This window comes from Schistocerca serialis, chromosome 5 (genome assembly GCF_023864345.2).
Source record: "Schistocerca serialis cubense isolate TAMUIC-IGC-003099 chromosome 5, iqSchSeri2.2, whole genome shotgun sequence".
In the NCBI taxonomy this organism is placed as follows: domain Eukaryota; kingdom Metazoa; phylum Arthropoda; class Insecta; order Orthoptera; family Acrididae; genus Schistocerca; species Schistocerca serialis.
This window is the reverse complement of record NC_064642.1, coordinates 611,777,412-611,800,375: the sequence shown is the minus strand read 5'-3', so window position 1 is coordinate 611,800,375 and position 22,964 is coordinate 611,777,412. Positions and strand designations below refer to the sequence as shown.

The following is a 22,964-nucleotide window of genomic DNA, read 5'->3' as shown; positions in this document are numbered from 1 at the left end:
GACGAACAAATGAGTCCATTATTGAGCAATTCAATTTCTTGACGCACCTTTCTTTTTGTGTCAACCAAAAAATTCTCCAGTTCTTTGGCCATACTGTGAGAAGAGATGGAGAAAACCTGGAAAAAATAATCATGGAAGAGAAGATCGAGGGCAAGTGAATAAGAGGAAGAGCAGCGGAAAAGTGGACTGATGAAATCACGGTCTTGTGTCTACCTCTTCAGCAAGTTCTAAGAAAAGCTGGTAACCATCCAGGATGCAGACGCTCGATTCATGGGTCACAAAGCTCAGCAAAGAGCACAAAAACTTCTGGTGGTGGTGATGACGATGATATTTGGAATTACCACTGATAATTAAGAAATCATGTATAATCATACAGGCGTGAATGTAAGTATTTCTGATTGTGGAGTTCTAAAACAAATGCGATTTTATGTAAAGCTAGTCCACCATTGTTACAAGGTACAAGTGTCTCAGCATCTCACATTTTCCCATGTCATGATGTGTTTGCAATGCATTCACATCTACTGAAATCCATTTCTACAGAAGAATGTAATGCATGAAATAAAGATTTTTAATTACAGATTATCATAAGCAAAATAGGCAGCAGAGAATGTGTTTGAAATTCTGTAGGTGTGTTTCCTAATACACGCACCAAAAAAAGTTTTGTATCACCTCAGTTTCAAGAGTTCTGGAACCTGTACAGAAAATTGGAATAGAGATCAATATAAACATCATTTCCACCCTTTTTACTGCTCATGAAAACAACACATTGCATGTTGTACCACCTCACAGCGAGACTTTCAGAGGTGATGGTCCATACTGCTGTACACGCCGGTACCCCTAATATCCAGTAGCACGTCCTCTTGCATTGACACATGCCTGTATTCGTCATGGCATACTCTCCACAAGTTCATCAAGGCACTGTTCGTCCAGACTGTCCCACTCCTCAACAGCGATTTGGCGTAGATCCCCCAGAGTGGTTGGTGAGTCACGTCGACCATAAACAGTCCTTTTCAATCTATCCCAGGCATGTTCCATAGGGTTCATGTCTGGAGAACATGCTGGCCACTCTAGTTGAGCAATGTCATTATCCTGAAGGAAATCATTCACAAGATGTGCACACAATGGGGGTGTGAATTGTCATCCATGAAGACGAATGCCTCACCAATACGCTGCCGATATTGTACAGCCGTTACTGTGCCTTCCATGACCACCAGCGGCGTACGTCAGTCCCACATAATGCCACCCCAAAACATCAGGGAACCTCCACCTTGCTGCACTTGCTGGACATTGTGTCTAAGGCATTCAGAGTGACCGGGTTACCTCCAAACACGTCTCCGACGACTGTCTGGTTGAAGGCATATGCGACACTTATTGGTGAAGAGAACGTGATGCCAATCCCAAGCGGTCCATTTGGCATGTTGTTGGGCCCATCTGTACCGCACTGCATGGTGTCGTGGTCGCAAAGATGGACCTCGCCATGTATGCCGAGAGTGAAGTTGTGCATCAGGCAGCCTATTGCGCACAATCTGAGTCATAACACTATGTTCTGTGGCTGCACAAAAAGCACTGTTCAACATGGTGGCGTTGCTGTCAGGGTTCCTCCAAGCCATAATTGGCAGGTAGCGATCATCCACTGCAATAGTAGCTCTTGGGCAGCCTGAGTAAGACATGTCATCGACAGTTCCTGTCTCTCTGTATCTCCTCCATGTCCGAACAACATAACTTTGATTCACTCGGATACACCTGGACACTTCCCTTGTTGAGAGCCCTTTCTGGCACAAAGTAACATTGTGGACACAATCGAACCGCAGTATTGACCGTCTAGGTGTGGTTCAGCTACAGGCAACATGAGCTGTGTACCTCCTTCCTGATGGAATGACGAACTGATTAGCTGTTGGACCCCCTCATCTAATAGGCACTGCTCATGCATAGTTATGACATCTTTGGGCAAGTTTAGTGACATCTCTGAACAGTGAAAGGGACTGTGTCTGAGATACAGTATCCACAGTCAACATCTATCTTCAGGAGTTTTGGGAACTAGAGAGACGCAAAACTTTTTTTGATGTGTGTATTACTCAAAACATTTAATACTGAAAACATAGATATGATTATCTTCCTGGATGATTATTTGAGAAAGACCTTCAAGTAGATATATTACAAATAACTGCATACACTATGAAGGCACTGAGAACAGAACTTTCCAGGAAAGGGACTGGTAGCCACAAAGTACACTATCATAACACACCTTGGGACAACAAACAGATGATTCAAAAAAGTTAGAATTATGCTTACCAAATACTTCAATAATGGATGCAGTGTGCCCTTCAATGAAAAAATATTCTGTAGAGCCGAATAAACTGTCATTATACTGCTTAGTGCTGTTCATCCTTATGCCAGTTAAATTTAAACAAATGAATTAGAAACACATCACTACTCTGAAAAAAAGTGCTGCCTCCCTAAAACATGGAAAATCTAGGGTCGAATAACAGTATCCTTTTACAATACTGCTGCCTCCTTAGGTTAAATAGCTGCTATTGATGTCCTGTTGATAGCCTGATATTTACTTGATTCCAACTGATTTTTTAAACAGTGATCTGCATCAGTAAATACTGAGATCTGTTGAAAACAAATTACTGCTTGTTGTGCAGCTTTTAACATTACTGAATAACTTTATACCAGAGTACACAATTCCAGTGTGAACACTAGACAAACCCCATTCTGAAGTAAATGTATTGGAAAATTAGTATAAAAATTCCAAGAAAGGCTCCTAAAAGACGTACAGTTATCTACTTTGCACAATATTCTTACAGTTCACTCAAAATAAGCCAACACAACTGTCCTTAGGTCAACACAATGAGAAATGCTTCTAAGGGCAAACACACTGAATTAAGCTTCTTGATTGGTTTATCTACAAGTTGACTCCATTTAACATACTAACCAACTGGACCTGAAGTTTTTTGCAGTGTTTCATTTAGTGTGTGACCATTAATGTCTCCTTGTGACAACAGGTCATTCTTGTTTGAAGTCAAGTATTACAATTTCTTGTGAGATTAAGACTTAAACTAATGGCTGTGAACCACTTTTATGCCTGTTCAGCTATCATCTACAGCTAAATCTATATTCTGCAAATCACTGTGAACATCAAAGGGGATGCAACATCATACTGATAAGTGGACTCATACTAACAATTTCTTAGTACCAGTAATTTGACTAGATTTTGTACTCACTGAAATATCAACATATACTGTCTCAACAAGGGAAATTTCATTTCATTTCATCCTCCCCTTTAGGGTGCTTTGTGCTTCACTTTTTTTGTCAGCCAGTGTATATCTTAATCAGAGGTGGTTTACTTATCCTGTTTTATAGATGAGTGGCACTACAGCAGATTTAAGACTGTCTGGGAATAAGCCTTGTGTAACTGATTACAAAGTTCACTTAAGGTTAGTCCTATTACGTTAGCACAAGATTTTAAAACTATGCTAGAAACACCATTATAATCAGCTACTTTTTAGAGACCTGTAAAATTTTGGAATACCTGTAAGGGTTGTATCTCTGAAGTTAATGCCCATTCATGGTGCTGTATATCTGTATTTGGTTGTTTATTAGTGAGTGCAGTGTTTACTGTTGCATCACTGCACAACTATCACAAATGTTACTTCAGATATAAAATGAAAAATGTGCAACTTATCAGTGGATTTTGTCATCTCATAAACAGTTATCTGGCCTATTTTAATCTATTATGTATATTGGCATAGTTGCAAAGCTCACAAATGAGTTATACTTTTTTCATTTTTCATATGACATTCACCTCTGTCGTAATTATGTCTTTGACTGCTATGGCTGTGCTTAACTCTTATTAGAGACACCATTATGTTTCTCTCCCCACACTGCTGTGTCAATCATAACATGCTGTCAGCATCACATAATTAATGTGTGATGTGATATCATAATACCCAAGGGCTGAATTTAGCTAATCACAAATTATGATAGAAAGTGCTATTTAAAAAAATCCTACCATAGAAAAATTACTGTTTTGGAACAGCTTACACTACCATTCATTTACCAAAACATGGAGGGGGATACACAGTTAATGAAGAAACATGCCTTAGCTTTTTTCCAATAAATAGAGGCACAAATGCATGCAGCTAAAAAATCTTTAATTTTTCTTCAAACAGGAAGTTACTTACAACACAACACTATTTAAAAATAACAGCTTACTTGAGGAAATCTCCATTTGTAGGTTTCATAACTATGCAACATGAATGCTGTGATGCACGCACAAATGGGTATGGAATCCTGCACAGAAGGAAAAAGAAAAATTTTACATGAGAGATTAATAACAAGCACTGCTTTCAAATAAAGTTTTACTTTAGAAGTATGCTCTTAAGCACCTCAATAGCCTGAACATCCACAAAAATATTTCAACATGTTTTTCATTTCTCAAACAATACAGGTTTTCACAAGTGACTAATACTTCTTAGAGAAATACATGTTTGTTACTAAAATTTATGTTTTCAGATCTTTTCACGGCTGTGTCTTTGTGCATTACAAAACAATTGTAAACAAAGCAAGTCTTTGCAGAATTAAATGATTGCTGAGTAATTTGTTAAAATCATACCTTGACAATACTTCTTCACAAATAATTACACTATCTACAAAAAAAGACAAACAGCTATTAACAAAATGGACAGTAATTAACATATAACACGATTAGTAGTTGTATCACACTTCATTGTAGCATGCTCAAAATCCCCCCCGTCTCTATATAGGAAAAATATCCATATTTCCATATAAAAAAAAAAAAAAAAAAAAAAATCTGTGTTCTTCCAGTAAAGAACTCTGATAATCACCAGTGAAAGTAATATACATTCACTCCTTTTTCAACACTACTACCACAGTGCTATTTCAATTTCCTTCTTCACGCAGCATTTGAAGAAAGAGTCCAGTGTTTCTAATTTCCTTTTGCTGCAGTTTATTCCGGTCACCATGTCATAAAAAAGAATAAGGAGACTTTCATGCCAAAGGAAGCTTTAAGATTTTTAGGCATTTGAAAGAAATCCTGTTACAATATTTGGAAGATTTTGTGTATGTCCTATTGAAAATCACAGCAGTTTTAATATGGTAAAAGTTTTTGCAGTTCTCAGATATTATTCTAAATGATGGACCCATTTTCAAAACTTCATATTCATTGAAGTACAAATCCAAAATGAACAGGATTTATATCAACGAAAAGAGGAAATTTCAAAGTTTTTTTTCATAATGTTTGATGTCAATTTAATAAATTGTAATTAATTAGTTTTTAATAATTATTTAATAATTGGAAATGTGATAAATGTTATAAATGTTCAATGTGGCCTCTGTTGGCTGCATGTCAAACATCGACACGGTAGCCAAACTTGTCCCACACACGCAAAAGCATATCTACTGTTACTGTGTACACAGCAGCAGTGATTCGGTTCCGCAGATCATTCAGAGTGGTTAGTAGAGGCAGGACATACACAGATTCCGGCACATAACACCATAAGGAATAGTCGCAGGGTGTGAGATCAGGAGACCTCGGTGGCCGGAAGTGCAGAGCGAGGTCCTAAAGTCCCCTGCGACTGATCCAGCGCTGAGGAAGGGAGTCATTCAAAAAGCCTCGTATATCACAGTGCCAATGGGTGGGAGCTCCATCTTGCTGAAAAATGAAGTCCCAGGGAATCTTCCATAACTTGAGGCAACAGCCATTGTTCCAACATGTCCAGGTACTTGATCGGTGAGTCTCTTTCATGTTGCAATGGTGAATGTGTATTTTTCAAACACCACATGCGAACATTGAGTCTGTTGACGTTTCCACTAAGGTGAAACGTTGCTTTATCGCTAAAAATTACATGCTGTAGAAATGCGTCATCCTCCATCTTTGCTAGCACATAACCACAAAATGGGAGACGCTTCCCTTTGTCATTGGGGTTGAAAGCCTGCACAAGTTGTAATCGGTAGGGCTTGTACAGCAAACACCGTCTCAGAACTTTCCATACAGTTGGTTGGGGCATTCCAAGTTCTTGACTGGCTGTATTGGTAGACTTACTGCGACTGCACACAAAACTTTGTTGAATCCATCGATCATCATCCTCTGACACGACCTGTGCTTTTTCCTTTGCACACACTCCCAGTCTATTTAAATTGCTTAAACCAAAGGCTAATGCTTTTGCGAGTTGGTGGTTGAATACCAAATTTGGTACGAAATGCCTGCTGCACTGCAATTTGTGACTCATTTTTCACGAACCCAAGAATGCAGAAAATCTTGTGCTCCACAGTCACCATCTTACTCAAAACTGACAGTGAAACGGAATGATGGCCCTATTGCCACGAGAATTCTACCGGCCATTTCTGAAACCATCACCGCCTGCCCACCAAAAACTTTGAAACTTCCTCTTTTCATTGGTATAAGGCTTGTTCATTTTGGATTTGTACTTGAATACATACGAATTTCTGAAAATGGGTCCGTCATTTAGAATAACCCTGAATTATTTGAAGTGGTTTGCACACCACCACCATTTGCAGCAGCTTCCAGTCCTTCACCAGCATTCAAGATAGCATTGAACTGTACTTTTTTTTATAGCTGTTGATCCACTCTGCATCTAGAAACATCAGCTGCAAAGTGCACTTTATTCTAATCAATAATAAGATGGACACTGCCAAAATTTGGACTCCAATACAAGAATGGATTTGCCTGGCAGTCATCATAAGTAGAATTAGCTAGTCAATTTTAGTGCTCTACAAAGAAATATGGACAGCCATGGTGCACATGTAATGTTGTGGTATGGTCTCTGAAACACATATTTATCGTCTTGCAACATAGTAGTAAATAAATTGTAAGTTTTCAGAACTACTTGATACTTAATTTTGTTCAATATGATTACTTGTGTATAACTGAAAAACATCTCTCCGTATTTGTATTACTTTCTTGGTACAGTTAAGTTATTTGCTTGTTCCTTGGATCATAACTGTGAGCCTTCACTATGATGTGGAATCAGTCAGTTTTACAACATACATCAGGTTATTAACAATTCAGAAATTCTTCAACAGAGTAGAACAAGTTGTCAAGCAGATATGATTTCTATCTGTGTCTGAAGTTAAATTGATAACCTACTAAATGCTTTACATCTTTGGTCAAAGATATTTATGGGTTAGTTCCTCACTCTTTTCTACACCGCTTTCCAGCTGAGTGATGAATTGACTTGCACTTAATGATTTGTGGGTTGGTGTAAACATGGAAGTTGAAAAGGTACACCTATTTACTTAAACTTCTCACATCTCAAATGACATTTGATGACATTCTGCACTGAGATTCAGTAAACAATTTCTATCACTGCTCAAGAGAGTGGGTTGTCTATCCCAAGGACAAAATATTGAAGTAATTCTTGTTGTTGTATACAAATTACTATGGTGTAAAATAATAACAACAACAATAATAATAAAAATAGTAATAATATACTATCCAATCTCAAATTCATGGATATCTTCTGCTGCAAAACTCATGTGTTATTAACATGTATGAAGAGTGCTGCAAGTAATATTGGTCTTTAATCTGCTTAGTGCTGTTCATTCTTATGCCAGGTAAATTTAAACAAATAAATTAGAAACACATTGCTATTCTGAAAAACTCCCAATGCTATCATCTGGTGTCCAATCTCTGTAACATCGTAGTGAATGTTAGAGTATATCAGTGAGCACAGTTTCATCCACATAGAACTATTCAAAAATTAATAGGTCTTCGTTAGACTATGGCCCAAAAACACATGCACTGAAATAAGATTCCACTGTTATGCCATAATCTCACCTGAGGAATGTATTCCTCTTAGTTCAAGCTAAAGTGTAACAGCTTCCACACACTGAGGGAATTTTGTGCTTTTCCAGTTAAAAAAAAAAAAACTGAATAATAAGCATTTTATTATGCTTTTAAAGGGACATAGGGACTGATTATTAGTGCAAAAGTTACTAAACAATAGAAAATATGCACAGGTTGCAGGAAATCTTTGAGTATCTATACAATTTATAGCCTCAGAAGCTAATACATATTTTTACAGAAGTAGTTCAAAGACACAAAATTACAGCAGCACAGGCACGTTAGATGATGTGAAAAATGTATACTCTTAGGTACAAATAAACACCTCATAAAGCAATGAGTAATGTGTCAGGTTCAGACTTGCTCATTACAACAAGATTATGAGACAGAATGGTTGCCAACTACTTACCTTCAGAAGATGAAAATCTGAATATTTCTGATAAACACATAACAAATATAAAGCTGTCATTGACCTGAAGGTTTGTTTGTAAACCATATACCAGTAGCTATATTAGACACTGCCCTATTGAACGTGGGATGCCACTGCCTTCCCCTGCCTTACAAATGACTTACGTAGCCTGTTATGGGGGACTCTGATGCCTGGGAACTTGGCCATTTATCACATCAACAAACATTGTCAAAATTGATAAGTAATTGGACAAAAATCCTAGGGCAGACTGGGGACTGAACCTGAGGCATTTGGGTCTATCATCTGGCATTTTACTACCACTGAGCGACCAAGCCAGGATAGATATACATAAATAGTTTTTAGTTTTTGTACTTCATATGCACACATGAAAGTACAAAAAACTATTCTGGTTTACAAAACTATTACATCCTTCCCATTGGCAGAAAAGAAGTAGACAGTGTAAAGGATTTGAAAGGAAGGACAGACCACTCAGACCCCATAACGATAGAGATCAACCAGTATGAGAGAGTAGGATGTCAAGGATTGCACTTCAGTTACTGGCTACATTCCTGAGATATAATAATTGTGTATGGCACACCGGTTATTCAATCAGGGAAAGGGGAGTTGCAGTTCAGGGTGGACCCTGAACCACGCGTCATTCCTGGTGACTACCTCATCATTGAGAGGTGAAGACTAGATTACTGGCGGACAGAAAATTTTTTTGTGTTCCAGCTAGGATTCGATTCCACAACCTCTGCACTTTCCTGCTAGACCAACCTCTATACTTTCCTGCTAGACCACCAGGTCCAACAGTCCATGAGATGATAGAAGGATATTGTGACATGTACAGATTGATTAAGTGGTAGAGCAATAAGAAGTAAAATAACTAGTGCAATTAAGAATGAGAAGGAAAGCAGGACATGAGGTAGGGGGAAAACAAAGATAGACTGAGATAAAAAGTAAAAAGCTATTAAGAAAAGACTCAACACACAAAAAAAATACAACAATGTACCTACTGTGCAATCCTCCCATCCATCTACCGCCACCACATACCACCTCCCAGTTTACTGGTAAGTCCTGCAACCTGTGGAATGAGTAGGGCGGGCTGTTTGTGAGGTTGTCTGGAGTGCTCTTTTCAGTTGTTGGGTTATTGATTGTTCAGTTTTGTAGGTTTATTTTATTTGTGATTGGAGATATCAGCAGTGGGAGGGAGGAAGAGGGATCTTATACCTTTCCGACTGAAAAACAGTCTCATATTTGTGCTGTGCATGTTGTTGCAATGGGTTATGCATAAATAATGGCCTGTACTTGCAGAAAGTGTAAGAGGAGCTAGATACACACAAGGCAAAATCCTTGTGATTACTGGAGTCATAGGCTTGACAGAAATTAGAACAGAACACAACCATATATGTAACAGTTTCCAAGAAAGCAAAAGTTTGTTTCATCAGAACATTAGGGTACTAAAAAGCAATGTAGATGAGCTTCTTGTATGCCTAGAAGATGTGGAGAATTCTGAGGCGACAGATTTTCTTTGTCTTTTTTAGCACTATGTACTCACAGGGATAGAGAACTTAAATACAAGGGATTACAGACTGCCATCATTTCCGTGCAGAGTGAATATAGAAAAACAAGGAGTTGCTATATATGTAATGAATACTTTTCTTGTAATTTTAAGGGTCAACAGATTCCCTTTACAAAACTTTAGCAACCTGTCAGACAAAAAGAAACAGTTAATAGTGCGTGGAGATTTAAATGCACATTTCTTAAAAAGATTCTGACAGGAAAAATGAACTGGAATCAATATTTGGCTGTTTCAATCTGATTTAAGTGGTAAATTTCCAAACTCGTGTAAAAAGATACCAGGACCCTTCAAATGCATTCTGAACGGCAGACTAATAAGCTTCCTTATGTCACAAAATATCGTAGGCAGAAGCCAACATAGATGCCAAAAAAATAAATCCACTACTTCAGGAACACAAGAACTTGTGGACTATGTATTGCAAACACCTAACTGGGAAGAATCTGTTATTTGGGTATTTTACAACTTATCAGAAGTTTATGATTTAGTTGATCACAAGATTATTTTGAAAAAGCTAAAATTTTACGGGGTGTGTGGCACTGCATTCAATCCAATAAAATCCTTCTTACCAATATTTTGAGAAGAAAAGTTGCTACTCACCATATAGTGGAAATGCTCAGCATCTCCGCTATACGGCGAGTAGTAATTTTCCTTCTCATAATATTGTTACATTCCATCCTAGGTTTTCCATTGTTTGAAAATCTTACTTAAAAATTATGGGAACAGTAGATTACTACTCATTGTAAGGATGGCACATTGAGTTGCAGACTGGTACAATGAAAAGACTGTTACACAATAAGTTTTCAGCCAAGCCTTCATAAGAAAAGAAAAACACACATGGATTCACAGAAGTAAGCACATCTCACACACACATGACCGCTATCTGCAGACAATAAACACTGGTCTGAGAAGATTTATCAGAAAAAAAAATATATGTAGGCAAATTCAGTGAATTTTATCTGAAGAACTTTAAATAGTTCACATCCATGACCTGAAATTATTGGAACTCCATACAAGTGAAAATATTGAAAGTGATGAAAGAAAATTATTTTCTCATGTACTACTGAACGAAAGCTATCTGTGACTTAATAATTGTAAAGTTTTGTTCTGCAAGTGAAAGTAATTACAGCTGTTCTCTACTCAAAATTCTCAACCGAACCTGTATATTTATGAGTAAAAATACTCCAAAGCTATGAGACAGCTAATATTTTTACAAACATAAACAAAAGTTATGGCACAGTAGTTTCAGATATGTGGTGTTTCACTGAAGTTCCGAGAAGTCCACTGCTGACAAATTTCTAAATGGGGCAAAAAGTGCCAATACTAATTTCAAGAGAAACATTGCAATATTTTTGTTACACTGGTTCTAGATGACAGGTGTGCACAGTCTCATGCCTGGACTGAGAGCCACAGAGGAACCAAAGTAAAAATTAAGAGCTAGTGATGCAAAGTGTAACCAGACTATCAGGAACCACTTGCTCTAAGATGAGCAAGCACAAGTGCCATCAGCCAGGCTTCTGCTCACATATGACCACCATGCACCTTCTCCAGCACTGTAGTGAGAGATGCCACTGAGACAAGAATCCCAGGCCTCTAAAGCAACAGCAAGCAGTATTAACACCAAACATGATATGGTGTAGTAAGGCATAGTCTATGGTGACTACAAACCCATAATGTTTGTTGAGGCGAAACTGAACAGAGTAACATACATCCAACCCAGCCACAACATCGGTTAGTGTTGTTCCAGAAGGATAATGTTTAAAAACAAATTTCTTCTGTTACCTAATGGACCCCTCAAAGTGTTGATCTTATTAGCAGTACAATAAGCAGCCATCTTCCCTGTTAAGCAACATGGAATGTGATGAGATGGCAACTGATTCAGTCTCATTACCAGCAACGTCCATTATCTAGTGGTGCCAGCTGATGGATGTAGCAGAGAACATTATATGCCAAAATGACATCCACCATCTCTTAGACATCCTGTATCCAAGACTGTAGGAGTGCATTCATATGAAAATTGTTGTCTTAAAGCAATTTTTCCATTGGCATAAAACCTATACAATTTGTACACGAAACTCAGTTCGTTTGGGACCACTAGTTAATGATATCCATTCTTCAATCTGCACTAGCATGTGAAGAAAACAAGAACCCATTTGGTACCCCAAAATACTGGATACTCTGTTTACAAAATATTTGCTTTATACTCTCATGTTATATGCTATACTTCCTTAACTCTTTGCATTAATCACTCTCGTAGCAAAAGATTGTCTCAGTTTGACATAATCTGTTCTTCTTCTAAATATTGCCACTACTTTCTTCTGTTGTGAAATTATAAATCTAAACACCTTATTTGTACACTTTAAGGTATCATGTAATTTCTATTTCTGTCTGTGGGTAAATACAACAGCTGAGAACTTTTCATTTTAATCAGTTTTGTTGTTTCACCACATAATTCTCTTGTAGTTTGCTTTCTTATAATGGATGTGAAATCCCCTGAAAACATAACAATTCACACAGGTCCACTTCGTGTACCACAAAAAGCCATAAAACAGAAAAGTGAAGATAAGCAGTAGGGCGGGCTGCAGCTAGACTGGCAGTAAAGCTGTTAGATAATGTGGGAGGTAACGAACCAGCAAAGGAATTACAAGGACCTTTCCATCCGGCAGATGTTAGTAGCAATGCATGTAGGGAATTGATATAAACAAAGATACTTATATCTTTGAGTGGATGTGATGTTGATATATGTGATATGACTTATCATAAACCCCTTGTAATGTAAGATTTATAATTGTAAATAAAGAGTTGCATTGTACTGGAATCATTCCTTAGTCAAGTTGCTATGGTTTATTTATCGAAAGTCATTCTTTATTTATAGTTCACTGTTGCTATTTCAGTTTATATATTGTTGTTTGTTATTTGGAAATAGTGAGTGGAGCTGTGGATACTAGAAACCAGAGTGCCAAATGGAGAAATTGGAACATTTCCCATTTATTTTTCTGTTTACGTTTAGTAGTGTGGAGACAGCAGCAGAGGCAGTGAGAAATATTTGTGCCATGTATGGGGATAACGCCATTGGATAGAGCACAGCAAGAAAATGACTTTCTCGTTTTAAGGAGGATAGTTTTGACATTATTCACTCTCCGCATTCAGGAAGACATTTGAGATTTGATGAAGAGCATTTAAACACATTAATCCACAATGATCCACATCAAAGAACTGGCAAATGTGATGAACTGTGATCATTCCAACATTGTGTGACATTTGCATGCAATGGGAAAGGCTCAAAAATCGGGTGTCTGGGTACTGCACGCTCCAAGCCAAAATCACAAAAATTGCCAGGTGGTAATATATGCATCTCTGCTTGTTTGTCACCAATTGGCTTGTGAGCAACACCAACCATTTCTATCCTGTATCAATTACTGTTGACGAGAAATGGTATCTTTATGCTAACATTAGGGAAAGAGGAATGGTTGAGCCTGAGCAATCCAGCAACTCCCTGTACAAAGACTTGCGTGCATCTACAAAAGATAACATTATGTGATGGTATGGTGTACTACAAACTGCTTTTCCAAGGTATAACTACCACCGCTGGCATTTATTGTCAACAACTGAGAACAACAACCAGGAAGACTGTGTGAAGTGCTACTACTCCTCGATAACATCTGCCTGCATCCTACTAGACTGACAAAAAACATTACAGAGGAGTCATTGAGTACCCATATTATTCGTCGCCAGATCCTGTGCCCTCAGATTTTCATTTTTTCTGCTATCTATCAAATAACCTTCAAGGAACTTCCTTTCCAGATGAAAAAGTGCTCTGGACATTGCTTGATGAGTTCTTCACGTCACAACTACGTGATTTCTGCAGTCGTGGGTTCAAAAAGTTCACCAGCACTGGCAGACTGTTGTAAATAGTGAAGGAGAATATATTATTGATGATAAAGTCTCTGTTACGTGTATCTGTTGTGTCTAAAAAACTTATGGAAAAATGCTAAGAACTTATGCATCAACCTAGTATTTTGTTGATGATATCGCTGTGATCTCTGACCAATCTAAGAACTCTCACAAAATGCTTTGGTAATAAAAATAGAATCACGCAAGTTCACCTGGATTATTTGGACTCTATTGAACCAATACACTTTTCAAATTACTTAAGTCTACGTTTACCAATTGCAATCGCTGCATCCATCTTTTGTGCATACTCAGTGAAGACGTAAACGCTAATGGGTGTGTAATAGCACCAAAAATTTTCAGAACTTTTCTGGCATTATAGGCCAATGCTGGCTTAAATACCAAGCAAACCAATCTTTCAGAATGGGATGTACTTCGGTTGATGGATTTCATAGGGGCAGAAACAGACACAGCACTTACTTTGCAGATGATCCACTTTGACAATAAAAGGTCGACTCACATTCTCATGACAGCAGCCCTACATATCCATGGTAATTAGAAACAAACATTAGCCAAAAGCAATAAAAATTATGTGCCATTTTGCGCCTTTTGTGAAGAATGTGGTCATTGGGTCCATAATGTAATAAAATTACTGACATCATTAAATGAAAACTGAAACTGAAAAGTACTATATCTAAACTCAGGACATAAAGCTTCAAAATGCGGAAAGAAAGGTAGAGCATTTAGAGCAACTGTAAAAAACCACATCGCAAGTCAAAATGCATCCAAGGCATGACATGTAAGATCTCTGAAGTACAGAGAAATGTCACTTCTGTTAGTAAAATAGATGCAACTAAGCTAGGCTTCACATTTTTGTAAACAGCTCCAATGTGAAATGTAGGACCATCAGGACCAAGTAAACTTTCTCAATTTGTGCTACTCAACTGAAGCAATGCACCCTTAATAGCAAAGCCATTAACAGAAGATCTGAAATTGCCTGCCTCCACTCAATGAGAACTTCGTGTTTACACCTTAGAAACACATATTCCCTCCTCATGACGGAGTAGACTTGTCAATTTCAAAACTAGAGAAGTGTGGAATAATGCGTATGACCACTGCTTCATTCTTCAGCTCAGAGTTCTACAAGATATTAAAAATATGCCACATGTCCACATACTGCAATTAGCTGACCCAAATGCATATTTCCAACAAGACATGCTCACTGAACTTTTAACTGGTAGTGATCATTATTGGAGGGCTATCACTGAAAGTCTACCGATCAGCATTTCTAAATATATTGATATATTTCCATTATATCTGGTTGGATCCTCAATGGAAGCAGATCTGACGTCTGTGCAAATTTAGCTATTGTTACCTTTGTACTTCCGACTCATGTACCCACAGACAATGAACTGAGGCCATTTTGGGACCTAGAGACAAATGGGATAATTGAGTATGCTGAAAAGATCAACAAAGATTCTGTCCTTCAGTTTCACACAACTTATCTTGTGAATGATCATCAGTCAGTCATTCATCTACCTAAGTAACAAAATAAAACAATGGAAAATCCAGGATGGAATGTAACAATACCAGAGAAGGAAAGTTGCTACTCACCAGATAGCGGAGATGCTGCAACTTGTACACACGTCTGCAGTCTCAGAGACCCGAAGCGTTGTGTGTGTGTGTGTGTGTGTGTGTGTGTGTGTGTGTGTGTGTGTCTACTGCTGACAAAGGCCTTAATGGCCAAAAGCTATAATTGTGTGAATCTTTTTGTTGTTTGTTGTGCCTATTGCGACTCAGCATCTCTGCTGTATGGTAAGTAACAAAATATTATTCTACATTCTAATGACTGATTCCTTACATTTTGTAGTTTACATAAAAGACTTCTTAGCAACATCTTAAAGGGTACCTACCACCCTCTTATGTTAGACTACATTACAAAGAACGAACCATGTAAAACTCAATCGTCCTGAAGACCTCAGTAACATCATGTTCTATCTTCAGCATCAGGCAGTTATAAATGAGAAACTTGATAAACAAAATGGAGGATTGTTTTCAACTCATCTTCTCATGAGATCTATATGCCCTCTCTCAACAATGCATTAGAGGTGTGACCAAATCTTCTGTAGAAACACTTCCTGTTCTATTATGGTTCTGCTTACATTCCATGGCTGTTATTAGTGAGATACCCAAGCATTTCTGCAACCTGTATTGCACAAATATGACAGAATTTGACAAGATGTTTATGGCACGTTTTTCAAGACAGTCACGGAAACTACCATACAATGAACGACTTACTGTTTCACTAGATTTCCATTTGTCCTGAAATCTAGTCCATTCTTGTTTCCCATAACATAAAAGAATGTGTTTTTAGACATGAGACTGAATTTTCCATTGCTGCGCAGCTACTGGCCAACAATGTTTTCATGAATGATTTTTCATTTGGCACAGACAACAACAATGAAACTACTGCCATATATTATGAACTAATAGATCTCATACAATTTTTGAACTTTCAATTGACAAAATGGGTCAGTATTTTAGATTCGTTGCAAGACATATGGAGAGCCAAAGGGTAAAGATTAATACAGAGACTCAAGTTTATACTGGAAAAAGGCAATGAACTGCTTCTACATCAACAAGGAAGATGTTACAGAAAATTTACATGGTGGACATACTACCAACCAGAAACTGTTACAGAGCACAGCTAAGTTTTATGACCAACTTGGGACTGATTTCTCCTGTCGCAGTCAAGGTGAAACTATTATTCTGAGAAACATGGTGTAGAGGGATGGACTGGAATGAACTGCTATTCACCAATCTGCCAAATCAATGGAATACTTGGAAGTCCACTTTACCTTCAATGTCTTGCATTTGTATCCCATGAGGGATATTAAATACTAACAATCACAATGTTCAGATTCACATATTTTGTTACACACACACACACACACACACACACACACACACACACACAATTGAGACACTGACATTGTCCTGGACATGATAACCCAGTAGATCACCTAACATGGGGCTTCTTGGCAATTGCATATAATCTGTGTATGTTTGGTGGAAAGAACCACCATGGCTTGCTCACCAAGAACGATAAGGAAACATAAAATATGTGATGACACTTACTATACCTCCATCCTCATAGAAATTTCCAAACTCAGTTCCTACTGGAGACTACTTCGACCAACCAGATGGATTCTTCATTTCATACATAGCATTTGTCACAAAGATAAACTCGCTGGAGAGTTAACAGGAGTTGAGCTTGCAAATCCACATACTTACCAGCTCAGAATAGCCTGACGCCAATGTTTCACACAGGAAATCCACACACTCTAGAATGGTAAACCCATCTCTTAGAAGACCCTAAAATTTGATGCTTTCACCCATCAACTGAAGATGGAATTCTTCAAGGGAGATAGATTACAGTTTGGAGACTTCACCAGTAAGCAATGACGTCCAGTATTCCTTTATCACTTTATGAGACTCTTCTTCATTCTAACACATACTGATCTTTATTACCTTGATGTCCAAATCTCCAAATCGTGTTATCTGAACTTTGGAAAGGATTTTGGATGCTTACAGGTTTTCAAGCCACTAAAAAGGTCCTACATACATTTTTACCATGCAAGATCATGAAGACTCCAAAAATGGCAACAAACTGGAGCTCCTCCATTTGCAAATCACATGAGTCCATCCAGACCTTTTACTGCCACTAACACACACCTCCACAGGCCATGTGATAGGAGCACAAGTTCTCAGTATTCCTTCACCGAATGGCTTTAGAAGATTCAAGTCAGTTCCAATTCGAGAGTTCGGCATCAATGTTCACCAGGCACAGTTTGTCAGAGTGCAGCACATGCCAGTTGGAACCAAGACACAAATAATGTATCAGATACGGACATTTCCTACAGCAGAGTTTCCTTACTGTGATGGACTGTCTACTCAACTGTACCTTCAAGAATAGTTATTGAATAACGCAGCTGTCATGAGACAGCACAATCTTTCAGTTGCATTTGTTCAGAAGCTATTCAGAACCTATTATCAGGGGGTAATTTGCTGTGTCAGTAATAAAGTTCTATAGTTCTTGCTTATCGGGACATGTCATTCTTCTTGTAGTGCGTATCACCCACATAATCAGGATAACAGAACTTGCGCAACAATATGCACAATACATTTACAAATTTACTCCAATATGAACATCAACATATTTTTGATGTCTTTAGAGATTTGTTAGTAAATATGGATTGCCGAGCATAATCAACACTGACAATGCAAATACCTTTCATGCCACCATCGTAGAATCGTCTGAACTATACAACTCACTGACCACCTCAGAGACCCATCACTTCCTCGCCAAAAATGGAATCACTTAGAAGTCCATCACCCCATGGGCACATTAGTGGGGCCACCAAGCAATGCTTATGAGAAGTGTTGGGGCAGCCAAGATTAACTTTACAACAATTCTACACCTCCTTGGTCTACACTGAAGCTGCAGTAAACTCAAGGCCTCCTCTCCTGAAGATGATGTACAACCTCTGACACCAGCACACTTTCTAGATGGTGAAGGGCTACTAAATGTGTCTGTCACACACAACCTGACCAACAAATTCAAAATACATCAAAAGGTAGTAAATCGCTTTTGGAAAAGATGAACCAAGGAATACCTCATGAAGCTTAGCAACTGTCACAAAGTTATGGGCACGTCTGCAAGATCTATCAACTTTTTGTCTGGTGATCTGGCTTTTATTCAAGAGAGTATGGAAACCCACAACATGTCTTGAGGAACAGGAAGATACATCATAATTCACCCATATGCCGCTCTCAATCGCAACCCCTTGCCACAGGGATACCTGTACAAGACCCAGGTGCAAGACCTGCCCAATCCACCCACTCAGTTCTTGCTACTCCAATCCTATGAGAGGTTTAGCCTACCCCATCAGAGGCCGGGCCTTCTGTGAAAACAGCCATGTCATATACCAGCTCCGCTGCAATCATTGCACAGCTTTTTATATTGGCGTGACTTCCAACCAAATGTCCACCAGGAAGAACAGCCACTGCCAAACTGTGGTCAAGAGCAAAGTAGACCACCCTGTGGCACAAAATGCAGCTGAACATAACATGCTTGATTTCAATGGCTGGCTCACTACCCTCGCTATCTGGATCCTTCCCTCCACCACCACTTTTTCTAATTCCAGTCTGAGCAACTAGAGATGGTGGACAGGTGTACATGAGGTTGTGCTTGCTTGTGTGAATGAATGTGTGTGCACTTCCTTTTCTGAAGAAGGCTTTAGCTGAAAGCTAATGTGTAAATGCTTGCTTTTTCTTAGCACCTATCTGTATCTCAATGAGTCGTCTTTATGGTGAGTAGCAACATACGTTTTTTGCCTATTGCTAATAGTTTACTTGGCTGCAGTCTGGTTGAATCACACAGCTGCAACATCATTTGAATGCAGTTTCAGCAAATTAAGGATGATAAAAACCAATTTGAGGTTGACCGTGGGCGAAAGCAGGCTGTCAAATTTAGCTATCTTATCAACAGAATATAACAGAGCTGCTAAACTTGACTTCTTTGGCATAATCAATACTCAGAGTAAGGAAATGCAAAGTAAAATAATAATGAAAAACACAATTTCTAGAAAAGGATATCTTCTCAATTCTTAATTTATAGCCCTTTTTCTTTCATTTGTAATCAACAATTTGCGCACTGTTAATAAGTTATGAGGAGCAAATAAAATCTCTACTTTGCTCTACATCACATTGAGGCCAATGAACAGCAGCTGCCATAAAGAATAAGATACAGTTCTTGTTCCACCTTTAGGTTCTTTTTTAAGAAACGAGTTGTTTCATATTAAAGGGTATTATTTGTTCAGTACTATGACAACATAACATCTAATTCAACAATAAGTTACTACTAAATTCTTAATACTGCACATACTAAATTAAAGCATAAAAATAAATGTAAAATGCAGTTATGATATATGGTAATAAACCTTTGGGAAGTAAGTTTAAAAGTTTGTTTACATTAGTGTTTCTTTACGGATTAGTAGGCTACAAGTTACGAAACTACTGTGGTCTTGTGCCAACTTATTCTCTGCTTTGGTGTTAGGTTTGTCTATCAAACCATGTGTGACAAATGTGGTGGTTGCCGTACAAATTTGAAAGAGGGGGTGTTCTGTGTAGACTGTAAGTTATGGTTTCATTGGGGCGAATGTAGTGGCGAGGAAACGAGGGTAGAAAATTAGGCTCTTCCGTGGCAGTGTAGATTATGTAGGAAGGACAGAAAAATCGCTGAACAGGAGGGGCAAAAATTTGTGCCCTTAAGGCTGAATTAGAAAACGTGAACTTGGAATTATGTAGGTTAAGGGAGGAAAAAGAGACTGGGAACTGGGAAAAGGTAGCAAGCAAAGGGCGAAAAAGTGAAACACTTGAAAAAACTCCAGAAATTCAATTAGTAAATCAGTTTGGCTTGCTATCTGAAGTGGAGGAAGGGCCTCATCCAGATGTAGTTGAAAGTAGGGTGAAGCAGAATATTAGCTTAAAGAAAAAAGACAGGTCGGGATCAAACCAGAATAGGAAAAGAAGAAGTCTGCTTATAGGCAGCAGTCATGGGAGGGGTATGAGCCAGCAGCTCAGGAGAAATTAGGTGCAGGGTACCAGGTCACTACTTTTGTGAAACCAAGTGCAAGCCCTTTGCCAGGTGACAGAAAACTTAGGTCAGCTATGCAGGGACTTTGAGAAGAAAGATCAGGTAATTATATTTGGGGAGCAGGAAACAGCCTGGCTATGAATCCAAGATACAGTATTAGGAGTGACCTGGATAAAATAGTAACAGAAACTGAGCACACAAATGTGGGGTTTGTGGAGGCCTTTCAGCGCCATGATCAGCCCTGGGTAAACACTGCTGCAAGGCATGATAACACTGAGCTGAACAGGATGCTCCCGACATCGGCAAAATCTCACATAAGTGTTGTTCCAGTAAATGCTATTGGTAGGTGGGGATACACTACACATGGCCTGCACCTGAATAGGATGGGGAAAAATAAGTTAGCTTCTCTATTAGCAGAAACTGTAAGGGGGTCCACAGTCACACAAGGGGTGATCCCTGTGGTTAATGGGTCCAGGCAGGTGACAATCAAGATAAATGGAACAAAAGAAACTTCATGTACAGTAAATAGGGGTAAAGCTAAGGGCAGTATCAATTTAATTCATCAAAATATCAGGGGAATAAAAAATAAAGTAGATGAGCTACTAGTGTGTTTAGATGATCTCAAAAATAAGAATGAGATTGATATACTCTGTCTGTCTGAACACCATGTAACTGTGGGCATGTATAGTGCCAGTATAAGTGGGTATAATTTAGCATATTACACATGTGTAGATCTAGGATGGGTAAAGGAGTTGCCATTTCCATAAAACAAGGGTATAAATGCAAAATTGTAGAAGTAAGCAAATTTTGTGTTGATCAGCACTTTGAGGTTTGTGCATGTGAACTTAAGCTAGATAATGTAGTATTGACATCAGCAACAGTGTACAGGTCACCATGAGGAGACTGGGAGCTGTTCACATGAAAAAGTTTGACTCCCTATTATGTTGTCTGTCAGACAAAAAGAAGAAGTTATTTATCTGTGGTGGTTTCAATGCAAACTTTCTAAGTAATTCTGATAGGAAAAGTGAACTAGAAGTGTTATTAACAACATATAACTTAGAATCACTGATCAATTTCCCTACATGTATAGCTCAGGACAGTAGCACCCTAATAGATAATGTATTTGTACAGAAAGAGGATGTAAAACAAACACATGCTTTCCCTGTGGTAAATGGATTGTCAGACCATGAGGCACAACTGATTAACTTACAAAACCTAACATGGAGTACAGTTCGGAAAACTTACTTAAGTGTGAGGTCGCTCAACCCGGTATCTATAAAGCACTTCAGAGAAAGCTTAAGAAATGTTAATTGGAGAGATGTATATAATGAGCCAAATGCTAATGATAAATGCAACATATTTCTTGATAAATTTATGAAGGTCTCAGATAGATTATATAATGGTAAGACAGAGATTCAGGAATCAGGTTTTAAATTGTAAGACATTTCCAGGGGCAGATGTGGACTCTGACCACAATCTATTGATAATGAACTGCAGATTAAAACTGAAGAAACTGCAAAAAGGTGGGAATTCGAGGAGATGGGACCTGGATAAACTGAAGAACCAGAGGTTGTAGAGAGCTTCAGGGAGAGCATTAGGGAATGATTGACAGGAATGGGGGAAAGAAATACAGTAGAAGAAGAATGGGTAGCTCTGAGGGATGAAGTACCTAGTGAAGGCAGCAGAGAATCAAGTAAGTAAAAAGATGAGGGCTAATAGAAATCCTTGGGTAACAGAAGAGATACTGAATTTAATTGATGAAAGGAGAAAATTCAAAAATGCAGTAAATGAAGCAGGCAAAAAGGAACACAAACATCCCAAAAATGAGATCGACAGGAAGTGCAAAATGGCTAAGCAGGGATGGCTAGAGGACAAGTGTAATGATGTAGAGGCGCATATCGCTAGGGGTAAGATAGATACTGCCTCGAGGAAAATTAAAGAGACCTTAGGAGAAAAGAGAACCACTTGCATGAATATCAAGAACTCAGATAGAAACCCAGTTCTAAGCAAAGAAGAGAAAGCAGAAATGTGGAAGGAGTATATAGAGGGTCTGTACAAGGGCGATGTTATTGAGGACAATATTATAGAAATGGAAGAGAATGTAGATGAAGATGAAACAGAAGATATGATACAGCGTGAAGAGTTTGACAGAGCACTGGAAGACCTAAGTTGAAACAAGGCCCCGGGAGTAGACAACATTCCATATGAGACAGGCGAAATACCCTAAGACTTCATGAAGAATATAATAATTCCAATCCCCAAAAAAGCAGGTGTTGACAGATGTGAAAATTACCGAACTATCAGTTTAATAAGCCACGGTTGCAAAATACTAATGCAAATTCTTTACAGACGAATGGAAAACTTGTGAAAGCCGACCTCGGGGAAGATCAGTTTGGATTCCGTAGAAGTGTTGGAACACGTGAGGCAATACTGACCCTATGACTTATCTTAGAAAATAGATTAAGGAAAGGCAAACCTACGTTTCTAGCATTTGTAGACTTGGAGAAAGCTTTTGACAATGTTGACTGGAATACTCTCTTTCAAATTCTAAAGGTGGCAGGGGTAAAATACACGGAGCGAAAGGCTATTTACAGTTTGT

General features: G+C 38.4%; 1 protein-coding gene across 5 annotated transcripts in view; it reads right to left on the bottom strand.

Annotated features, from left to right (window-relative positions):
* LOC126481341 (MKRN2 opposite strand protein) overlaps window positions 1–22,964 on the bottom strand; it is a 95,046-nt gene that overhangs the window by 13,404 nt on the left and 58,678 nt on the right. For all 5 annotated transcript variants that reach the window (XM_050105031.1, XM_050105029.1, XM_050105030.1 and 2 more), the window contains one exon: window positions 4,219–4,296. In XM_050105031.1, the coding sequence (XP_049960988.1) occupies window positions 4,219–4,296 (78 nt within the window). The remainder of the gene's footprint in view (window positions 1–4,218; window positions 4,297–22,964) is intronic.